Source organism: Rhincodon typus, chromosome 21 (genome assembly GCF_021869965.1).
Source record: "Rhincodon typus isolate 14 chromosome 21, sRhiTyp1.1, whole genome shotgun sequence".
NCBI lineage: Eukaryota > Metazoa > Chordata > Chondrichthyes > Orectolobiformes > Rhincodontidae > Rhincodon > Rhincodon typus.
Genome location: NC_063352.1, coordinates 6660364 through 6672443, shown reverse-complemented (window position 1 = coordinate 6672443; position 12080 = coordinate 6660364). Strand labels below are relative to the sequence as shown.

At 43.5% G+C, this 12080-nt stretch overlaps 1 protein-coding gene across 1 annotated transcript in view; it reads right to left on the bottom strand.

The window, feature by feature from the left end:
• Nucleotides 1-12080, bottom strand: part of mapk8ip3 (mitogen-activated protein kinase 8 interacting protein 3) — a 183946-nt gene that overhangs the window by 112234 nt on the left and 59632 nt on the right. The window contains exons 5-6 of the mRNA XM_048609668.1: nt 6471-6612; nt 5228-5280 (exon numbers count right to left, since the gene is read on the bottom strand). Of these exons, the coding sequence (XP_048465625.1) occupies nt 5228-5280; nt 6471-6612 (195 nt within the window). The remainder of the gene's footprint in view (nt 1-5227; nt 5281-6470; nt 6613-12080) is intronic.

The window sequence follows — 12080 nt, the reverse complement described above, 5'->3', positions numbered from 1 at the left end:
TGCGTAAAGAACTTTCCACACATATCTCCCTTAAACTTTTCCCCTCCCACCTTGAAATCGTGACCGCTAGTAATTGAGTCCCCCACTCTGGGGGAAAAAGCTTTTTGCTATCCACCCTGTCTATACCTCTCATGATTTTGTAGACCTCAATCAGGTCCCCCCTCAACCTCCGTCTTTCTAATGTAAATAATCCTAATCTACTCAACCTCTCTTCATAGCTAGTGCCCTCCATACCAGGCAACATCCTGGTGAACCTCCTCTGCACCCTCTACAAAGCATCCACATCCTTTTGGTAATGTGGCGACCAGAACTGTACGCAGTATTCCAAATGTGGTGGAACCAAAGTCCTATACAACTGTAACATGACCTGCCAACTCTTGCACTCAATACCCCATCTGATGAATGAAAGCATGCCGTATGCCTTCTTGACCACTCTATCGACCTGCGTTGCCACCTTCAGGGTACAATGGACCTGAACACCCAAATCTCTCTGTGCATCAATTTTCCCCAGGGCTTTTCCATTTACCATTTACCATATAGCTCACCATATATTTACCATTTACCATATGGATATCGACGATATCGTCGGTGCTGCTTCCCTCTCGCAACTGGAATTGAAAAGTTCATTGACTTCGCTTCCAAGTCCCACCCTGCACTCACATGCACCTGATCCATCTCTGACTTCTCCCTTCCCTTCCTCGACATCTGCTTCCATGTCTGGGAATAGACTGCCAACTAGTATCCATTGTAAACCCACCGATTCCCACAGCTACCTAGACTATACATCCTCGCACCCTGCTTCCTGTAAAGACTCCATCCCATTCTCTCAGTTCCTCCATCTCCGTCGCATACGTTCAGATAAGACCACCTTCGACAAGGGAGCCTCCGAAACATCCCCTTCTTCCTCAACTGAGGATTCCCCAGCACCGTTGTCAAGAGCCCTCAACTGGGTCCGACCCATCTCCCACAGTTCCGCCCTCACCCCTTCCCTTCCCTCCCGCAACAGCAATAGGGTTCCCCTTGTCTTTACCTACCATGCCACCGGCATCCACATCCAGAAGATCATCAGACGCCATTTCCGCCACCTCCAGAGAGATGACACCACCACCCCTCCACTCCCTTGTCCGCCTTCCAATGGGACCGTTCTCTCTGGCACACCCTGGTCTACTCTTCCTTCACCCCCCAATCCACCCTCCACGCACCCCCCCCCCCCCCCCCAACAACCCTATGGTACCTCCACCTGTAACCGACAAAGGTGCAACACCTGCCCATTTATCTCCTCCCTCCCCACTATGCAAGGGCCCGAACGTACCTTCCAAGTGAAGCAACACTTCACCTGCACTTCACACAATCTAGCCTACCGCATTCGCTGCTCACAATGAGGTCTTCTCTAAACTGGGGAAACGAAGCATAGACTGGGTGACCGCTTTGCGGAACACCTACATTCTGCTCACAAAAGAGACCCTGAGCTACCTGTTGCCTGCCACTTTAACACAACATCCTACTCTCTGGCCAGCATCTCTGTCTCTGGCTTGCTGCAGTGTTCCAGCAATGCTCAACGCAAGCTGGAAGAACACCTCATGTTTGGGGACCCTGCAGCCCTCCAGACTCAATATCAAGTTCAATAATTTTAGGGCCTTAACTCTCCCATGTCTCAGCCCCCTGCCTCACACACCAGGCCTTGTTATCATATAGCTTCCCAGTACACATTGCCTATTGTTAGTCATTAACAGTCCCCATTAAGAACTATTCACCCTCCCAGCCAGATAGTTATCAACCCCTTTGTCTATCCAACTTCTCCACTTTCACTTTGGGCTCTATCCTATCATTTACTCCATACTCCATACCCATCCCCCTCCCAACTTTCTGCATATAAACCAATGTTTTCCAGCCACCATCAGTTCTGTGGAAGTGTCACCGGACCTGAAACGTCAACTCTGATTTTTTTCTTCACAGATGCTGCCAAACCTGCTGAGCTTTTCCAGCAACTTCTGATTTACGAGAATATTGCCTGGAATGGAGAACCTTAGTTACAAGGAAAGATTAGATAGACTGGGGCAGTTGTCTATGGAACAGAGGAGCCTGAAGGAAGACCTAACTGAATTTTATAAAATAGTGAGGAGTCTTGATAAAGTGGATATGAAGACTTAGTTTCTCCTGTTCAACACAGCCATAACTGAGGTGGTGGGGTAGGTTAAGACGAAAAAGGTGTAGAGGGGATTTAAGGGGAGATTTGTTCATCCAGTGGATTGTAGGGATCTGGGACTCACTGTCTGAAAAAGTTGTGGAAGTTGAAATCCTTAGCGCATTGTTGCGAAGTTGGATAGAGGATTTGATGCTTGTAAAACGATAGGGGGAAGTGTATGCGGTCCCTTTAAAAGATGATGTTTTTTTCAGCTTGGAAATTAAAAAATTGTCTGCAGGCAGAAGCAGATACAGAGTTCTTGAAATTTAAACATTTTATCAAAAGGCTGTATTGTTAGCAGGCAAAGTGGCATTTTTACCAAGACAACAAGTTTTTGAATTTGGCTAATTAATTTAAACCAGGCCCTAGATACCAAAATCCAATTAGATTTAAATCTGATAGTTTTGACAACCTGGGACTAATCTTATTTTAAGAAATTAATAGGTCATCAAAGGATAGAAAAGAAGAGGACATTTGAAATGCAGTGAGAGAATCAACTATCATGCCCTGCCTGCAAAAGTAGTAGACTCGCCAACTTTAAGGGCATTTAAATGGTCACTGGATAAACATATGGATGATTATGGAATAGTGTAGGTTAGATGGGCTTCAGATTGGTTTCACAGGTCGGCGCAACATCAAGGGCCGAAGGGCCTGTACTGCGCTGTAATGTTCTATGTTCTACCAAGAGAAAAGGTCTCAGCTATAAAAGAAAGAATCACTGGCTCTCACAGAAATCTCCAAGCTCTCAGAGTAAGCACCATTTAAATAAAAGGTATTACAGCACTCATTAGCTAATATTCTTGACAGACGAATTCAACAGAGAAAGGCATTCCTGACTGAAGTACAACAGAGAAGGTATAGACATTCTGGAAGACGTTTCCTGGCTGTAATTTCGAGAGATTAAGTTTTAAATTATTTTATTATTTTGGTTTCTATAACTGGGACTTGTATTTATTGGTACAGCATTTCATTAGAATTTTGTTTTAGTTGGGAATAGTTAGTAGTTAAGGGGGGGAATTGTTTGGTTTGTTAGTAGTTCTGTTAATTTGTTCACTGTTAGTTAGATAAATAAATTGTTACTTGTTGATTATAGTGTGTCTGTCAGGAGTTCATTTCATTTAACCTCTCCTTTATAACAGATCGGTTGGGGAGGGATGGCAGGGGGTGGGTGGGGAGGCAGGTTATACCACTTTTCACACTTTCTTTCACAGACTATGAGGTGAGGCAAGCTTCTCTGGGTGCTTCAGTTTTTGTTATCAGAGGTGGGTGAACCCCTGCTTCGTAACAACAATTAAAAAATACTGGGATCTGGATCCTAAATGCCATAACTCGTAGGAGTACAGACCAAATGCTGGAAAGTGGGATTGAGTTGGTTGGCCACTTGTTCGATGGTACAGACACAATGGGCTGAATGGTTTCCTTCACTGTAGATAGGGAGAAGCTGTTCCCACTCAAAAGGAGGAATAAGAGGGCATAGGTTTAAAAGTGATGTGCAAACAAAACAAGGGTGATGTGAGAAAAAGGTTTTTCACACAATGAGTATATAGGGTGTGGAACGCCCTGGAAACGTGGTGGATGCAAGTTTAATTGACGCATTCAAGAGGTGACAGGGATATGGGGGAAGAAAAGCAGTAGATTGGCACTAGGTAAGAGAACCGGTACAAGCATGATAGGCTGAATGGCCTTCTGCATCTCAAAGTCACAGAATCCAAACCATCAGAATTAAATGTAATTGGGTTTTGGTATCTAGGGCCTGGTTTAAATTAATTAGCTAAATTCAAAAACCTGTTGTCTTGGTAAAAATGCCACTTTGCCTGCTAAGCACATTTGTGTGATATCAAATTTGGAAGAATAGCAAACGGTAAAGCTGACATCAACTGACTGCAATCGGGCATAAATAAACTCGCAGAGGGGGACAGAAAAATGGAATTTGATACAGAGACGTGTGAAGTGATGTATTTTGGCAGAAGGTATTAGGAAGAGACAATTATAAACCCAATGGCACAGTTTTAAATAACACGCAGGTCTTCACAGGGAAGATGGGGACTCCATTTGCTCAGGTGTCAAGATAAGAGAGTCAATAACACAGCAGGTACGATTTTGGGCTGCATAAATAAAAGGTATCGAAGTACACTAACAAGGAAGTTTTCCTGAAACTTTATAGTCCACAGGTAGAGTACTGTGTCTCCAGTTCAGGTCACAACACTTTTGTAAGGACATGCAAGGCATAGAGAGGGTTTAGAAGGGAATTATCAGGAGGACTCCAGGGATAAGGAGATGTCAGTGGTGAGATGAGGTTGGAGAAGCTGAGGCTGCTCACCTTGGAGCAAAGGAGCATGATCAAAATGTATAAGGTTATCACAAGCTTAGATAAGGTAGACAAAGGAACGTTGCCTCCATTTGTCAATGGAACAAGAATTTGGGGACAAAGGTGTAAACTTCTGCACAAGAGATATGGGAGGGTGGAAGGGTTGGCAAAAGAAGAAATATTTTTAGTGAGTGGGAATTACCTGAATAGTTCCCATCAAGAACCAGCATAGACTCTGATGGGCCAAACAGCCTCCTGTTAGGTTCAATCATTCTTGCTGCTTTTAGTTGGCCATGGGGATTATCTGTAAGGATTATCGTTCATCCAAAACTGGGTAACATGCGCTGTCTCTGATTCCTTTGTCCAAGTTACAGCAGCCCCGGAAATGGAGGGTTTACAAAATCGCATCACATTAAAAGGGTCTTATGTATAATTACATGGAGCCAGGGAAATGAGTCTTGCTCCTGGATCTGGCAGGGTGTCGCCAGTCCAGCTATCGTCCTCTTTCAAATTTCTCCCAATCCCTCAAACACAACACTTGGCCCAACCTGGTCACCAAGGAGTGCCACCTGCCTCTAGAAGCATGACAGGCAGGATACAACTTGCTATCAGGAGGTGCTTGGAACAACTGCTTTGGCTTGTCATTACAGTAACATCAGCCTCTTCGTGCCTTTATCAGCACTGGCCAATTTCTAGCCCACTGTTCCTTCCTTTATGCCTGATCTTGCAATCACTGACCAGCACTGACAGAAGCATTAGAGAGATTTGCACCATTTGGTAACTCCAGCTAAAAAGAAAAGCAGTGTCAAATGTTTAGGAGGTATATGTGAACGTGAAATGATAAAAGGGCTGAAGCATTGAGGATATTGAAATTAAAAGGCCACAATTGGGTTGGAGAGCCTGAGATAGACTAGAATGTCAGACAGAATGAATAGGAGGATGCTGGACATTATCAAACAGGCAGGAGATCAGATAACATCATGATACAACGAGAATCAGGAAAACATCAACACTCAAGTCTGCTTCTTCTCAGGTTGATTTCCAGAATGGCTTTTGGGGTAAAACAAAATGGTCCTAAATGAAGTTTTACAGCACAGTTACAACCGGTCTACCAACTCCCATTTGAGGTCCATGCTATAAAGAATGTCTGCTGATGATCTAAAAGTGCTCTTGGCATATACGTATAAAACACACACAGTACCTCTGCCAGTGCCATCCTGTTTAGTTGTGGGCATGACCTTTTTGTAAAGTGAGCACGTGCAGATGTTTTCACACACGCCCCCGATCCTTTCAAGGGGGGGCAGGAGACACAGCTCTGTGGAAAACCAGCAGCAGCACCAGGGTAAGGCCCTCCATTGACTCCTAGTTGCCACTCTCAGGCCTCAGCTGGCATCAGGCAGAAGGTCACCCTTTGACCTGCCCTCCTGTGACAGAATCAGAGGGAATCAGGAAGGCAGTGGCAACTCTACCACCCACCTTCCATCCTCATACTACGACAACCACCGCCTGTTTCCCAGCCTACTTCAGTCGTCCTTTGTGTGTACATTGTAGTTCGAGAAATATACGCAGAAGACATATATACGACTGTTATCAGAATGCAATATGCAACTCCAGAGTCAATAGATAATACAGAGGTGAAAATTACACTTACTATATTTTTAGTCACTTGTTAAGACTGTACTCTGTTCAATGGATGTAGAGCGGAACTTAAAATGGAAACAAGAAAATACATCATAGCTACACAACTCAACCTCACTTCTGTCTCCGTCTCCTCTGCTAAAAACAAAAATGTGGCCCATAACCTGGACAATCTCATTTCTCTGCAGAATACTGTAGCTCACAACAGGGAAGGAGCTAAAAAGGGGAAATGTTAAACACTGAAATCATGCCACTTTTCCAGTTCCAAGTCCACAGCATTTTCCATTAGGAATGAAGGCCTGGTTGGCTCGTTTTCCGGTGTGCCCAAGATTCACTCACCTTCAGGCTACACTTAGATGGCGCCTGGCTCAGATCACTCAGATGCCAGTTGTCAGAACCAGGAGTGATTCGACCAACTTGCTGTCCACGGAGATTCCCATCCAGTACAGGGAAGAGGCCCAGAGTATTTGGCCGTTCCTTCCTACTGGGAAAAAGCAACAAGGTGCAATTGAAGTTTCATATTTACCAGCAATTCACACATTCTTCAGAAACATCGAGGCTGTTACTTAACTGTTATGACTGCATAGATTTTGCTACTGCAGACCAGAGTATAAGGACAAGCTGCTTCATTGCTTTCTAAGTATTACACTGCTACCAACAATGGGGAGATATTGGTGAAGACAGAAAAGTTGTGAAAGCTTTCCATTTGGCACACATTAGGACAAATGCAAGAATTCCCAATTTCTAATAATCACAACAATTAATACTGTGGGTAAATCATTCAATATGACTACATCAAAACGTTGTTTTCTTGTGACACTACACAGTCAAGAACATTCAGCATAATCACAGAAATTAAATAACACCACATCATTTCTCCATTAAAATGTGACAGTGAAAAGTGGAGGACTATATCTTTGCATAGAATCCACTCAGAGGAAAACAATCCCCGCTTTACAGTTTTGGTCTCCTGACTTGAAAAAGGGCGTAGCAGAGAGGGTACAGAGCAGGTTCATTAAGTTGATTCTGGAATTGAGGGGGTTGGCTTATGAGGAGAGATTTAGTAGACTGGGACTATACTCATTGGAACTTATGAGGAGGTATTTTATGGAAATCTATAAAATTATGAAGGGAATAGATAAGATAGAAGCAGGGAGGTTGTTTCCACTGGTGGGTGAAACGAGCACTAGAGGGCATAGCCCTAAAATAAGGGGGGGGGGGGGGGGGGCAGATTTAGGACCAAGTTGAGGAGGAATTTCTTCACCTGAAGGGTTGTGAACCTGCGGAGTTCCCCGCCCAGTGAAGCAGTTGAGGCTTCCTTGTAGAATATTTTTAAGGCAAAGATAAATAGATTTTTGAACAGTATGGGTATTAAAGGTAATGGTGAGTGCGTGGGTAAGTGGAGCCGAGTCCATGAAAAGATTAGCCATGATCTTATTGAATGGTGGAGCAGGATCGAGGGGCCAGATGGCCTACTCCTGCTCCTAGTTCTTATGTTCTTATTCTAAGCCTGGTCTCAGATCTTCAATATAATTCTGTGAAGAGTAAACGCACTCTGGTACTATTTTGTTCCTGCAAACAATTTTTACTTTGGACATCAGATTGCATTGAATCAGAGGGCAGAGTGTCACACATTCTAATGTCTTCATAGAGATGCAACTCAGCTCTGCAAATGCAGAATATCGGAGCTGAAAATTATAGCTGTTAACCTGATCGGTCTCTTTAAAGCCACAACACTCCATTGGGGAGTGGGGCTAGCAGGCATATCTCTGCTTCACTCAGCAGAAATCGAGAGTGAATAAAGACAACAAGGTCCTAAAATTGTGTGAGATTGGGAATCACGTACATATTATGGAACAAAACAGCAAAGTCACTGAAGTTTGACGTGCTGGAGAATTATAAGCACTTTTTATGATCCATAGTGAAATTCAAACGCTCCTAGGCAACTTCAAGTGGGTGGAATTATTAGAAGAAATATTATTTTTCTCTTTGTTTACATTAACATCAGGTCCAATGCATTTCCATGAAACTAAAGTGACCTCAGCATTTGAGCTCCATACTAACAACAGAAAATGACCTTGCTGGGTTATGTACATGCAAAGGGCTGTGGAGAATGAGGTGGAGATCAGGAAAACATATCAAAGGGTGGGATTCCTTAAATGAAACGTTGGAATTCCAGAAAAACAGGAAAATTCCTCCATCCTGGTGAGTTCAGTTTTTCCTATTGACGATGCTTCCAAGCTTTTTTTGCTCCAGATCAGAAAACAACAAGTCTACCTCTTTTTGAAAGTTTAGACATTTCTACGTTTGAAGGGAGGTGCAGTCCTTCAAAACTTTCATAACCATTAAAAGAAACAGGCGCAAGATTCACTCTTTTTACAACACATTCTCTTTCCTATATTGGTCTCCCAATGCAAGCACATATGCACTCAGATGACAGCTGATCTTAAATGAGGCGTCTCATCCCCATTCCCCTACTCTGAGCCGTTGCCCCCAAAATACTTCAATTTGTCATATACCTTGTGCTAGTTCTGGGAGCAGGTTTGGCGGGAACAGACTAGCAAGTGTTTTTTGCAACTGCTCCTTTTGGATTTCAACATCAGAAATACCACAGGACAGCCTCGACAGCCGCTCCTTGTCACATTCAGCACCATGGACAGCACCTAGTACCAGGTCCATTACCTGCAGTTCACCAGTTCCTAAAAATCAGCAGGAATTTCAACCCGTTGAAAGTATCATTCATGTCAAAGTCAACCCCTCCCTATCTTCTGCCTAAAGATACGTTCTCAAAACCATGACTGTTGCACGAGTATACAGAACACAGAACAGTACATGATGCCAAGTTAAACTAATCCCCTCTACCTGCCCATGGTCCATATCCCTCCATTCCTTCCTTATTCATGTGCCCCTTAAACACGCCTATCGTATTTGCCTCCACCATTACCCCTGGCAGCACATTCCAGGCACCTACCACTCAAAAAAATACTTGCCCCTCGCATCTCCTTTGAGCTATCCCTCTCTTAATTTAAATGTATTTACATTCCCTAACCAAGAAAGATTTGTTACTTGCATCCAGCCATCTACTAAAGTTACATTTTACTAAAAGAGCCAAAAAGTGTTTAAACAAAAAGACTTGTGTTTATATTGTCTTTATAAGGATATCCAATTAAGTGCTTTTTAATTATAGTCAATGTTGTAATGTAGCAATCAATTTGCACACAGCAAGATCCCATTAACAACAGTGCGATTATAACTGGATAATCCATGTTAATGTAGCCATTGTGACCTTTTCATTCCAACTTTCTAACTGCACCCATGGGCCAACACCCAACACTCCTAACCAAAAATCTCCCCGATGGTGACACCACTGAGATGGACAACTTGCCATCTGGGAATGAGGATGTAGTTCCTCACCTTTGATTTTTGTGGCACAGTGCATTTGATCTCTCAAACTGTGCCACAATACTGCCAACCTAACCTGTGACACTGCACAGAATTATAACATACAGCAGCACAGAAACAAGAGTCAAGAAAGTGGTTCACCGTCCCCTTTACATGGAAATTACAGATGGACAACAGATAATAGCCCTGCTGCCGATGTTCACATCCCATGAATCAACCTGCAGTGTTTTCCAAGACTTGGAGATTTAAACACATGTCCTCATCTCACAGTCCAATCATGAAGCAGAAAATGCCATCAAGACTGTCAAACAACCCTTCACAGAATGCAAGCAGTCCAGCCAATCAATTTTATTTCATATTATGTTGGCCATGCGAAAGTGAAGGTACTAACCCTGTACAACAAACAGTGTGTCATACATGCAAGACGCTGCTTTCTGATTGCAGTCAGGAGATACAGTACAGGTTCAACTTCCGCCAAAAATTCTGGTGTGGACATGTGCTGAATGAAGTGCTGCCTTTCCCTGAAATGATAATGTGCTAAAGTCACAATGTGGAGAACACGGTCAAGCTGATCGGTGCTGCCCAGCTCCATTCCTGTGACTGATAGCTTTCCTGAACTGTAGGGCACCAGTTGTGCTTTCAACACACAGTCACCAAAGCGAGTAGCGATTTCAAGACCCAAATGCCTAGCAGTCAGTCATCAATCACTGACCAAAGCTCACAGTCAGCACCAATCTCCATCTCAATGGCTGGAATGGTACTTCCTTCTGGATTCTCTGTTTCCCTTCGGTTACACTTCAGAATTCCCACGTGCGTAATATTTTTCCAAAACTCAAACAATTTGTCAATATAACCGCATCTTTATCCTTCGAAGGGAAATGCATGATCTGGGGCACACGTTTGCTTTATAGGTTTGACATGCTCACCATTGTCATGGGTTTATTCTCTCTCTCTCTCTCTCTCTCGTGTTTGCAGAAGAGCATAAGAATTAGGAGCAGGAGTAGGCAATTCAGCCCCTCGAGCCTGCTTTGCCAGGTGCGCATGCCAAATGGTATTGCTGGGTCATGGAGCTCCTGTATCTTACACCTCTTAGGTAAACACAGAATAAAACTTGCCCAATTCTCCCAACAGCACACAGATGCATCTACTATTTAAAAATGCATTTGGGACGAGAACGGGATTGCAGAAGATCAGAAGGGTGTGCGGCGTGAGCAATGCAATTAAGTGGTCAGAGTTGATGACACCGGTGACTAACATGAAGGGAATAGAAAGACTGGTGAGATGGCAAAATTGAAGGATTGTGAAAATGGCAACAGCAGAAGAGTTTATACAGAGCCTAAACAGAGAATGCTAGAGAAACTTAGCAGGTCTGCCAGCCTCTGTGGAGAGAGAAACAGAGTTAATGTTTCAAGTCTGCTATGATTCTTCAAAGTTTATGTCACAGAATCCCTACACAGTGTGGAAGTAGACCATTTGGCCCATTAAGTCCCCACCGACCCTACAAAGTGCATCCCAACCAGACACACCCTATCGCTGTAACCCTGCATTTTCCACGGCTAATTTATCAAGCCTGCACATTCCTGGAAACAATGGGCAATTTGGCACAGCCGATCCACCTAACCTGCACATCTTTGGACTGTGGAGGAAACCGGAGCGCACCCGGAGAAAACCCACGCAGACACAGGGAAAATTTGAGGCAGCAGTGCTAACCACTGAGCTACCGTACCAGAGGGAGAAGTTGAGGCAGGGGAGCAAAGTCAGTGGACAGAGGGGACAATGAATCGAGATGGATACTGAAATCACCAAAGATAAGATGTCTAACATCAGATGCAGGGAATCTGTAACAGGTCCTCTGTGCAGTGGTTGCAAGAATGAAAGCATTCAAAGTTGTTTTCTTATTGATCAAGGATTCTTTAAGCTTTCTAAAACCCATTTCTTGTTGTATTATTAATCAGCAAATGCACATTAGCCACTTTACACACCTCCGATCAAAATACTTAGCAGTTACTCCTTCTGGGATGTCCCAGATTCTTGGATAATTACCCATGAACACCCACCCATTAAACTAGACAGTAATGCATCACATTTAACATTCTAACCCTGGACAGAAGTTAAGTGATTCTTTGGTAAGAATTTCATACTTCGAAAATCATATTAGTCCATTACCGTTTTAATTTCCTCTTCAACGAGCTGGCTGTTTGTATAAACAAGGAAGAGAAGGCCATTCGGCCCTTCAAGTCCACTCCACCTTTCTTTAAGATCACAACTGATCCGATTTTAACTTCAAAAATCTACATTCCTGCACATCCCGAATCATCTTTCATCCCCTTGGTAATCAAGAATCTATTGACCTCTGCCTTAAAAATATCTAAAGATTCGACATCCACTGCCCCTTGAGGAAAGGAATTCCAAGGACTCTTAATCTTTGGAAAAAAAAAATTCCTCATCTGTTTTAAATGACTGACCTCTTATAGAATCCCTACCATGTGGAAGCAGGCCATTTGGCCCTTCAAGTCCACACTGAACCTCCAAAGAGCATCCCACCAG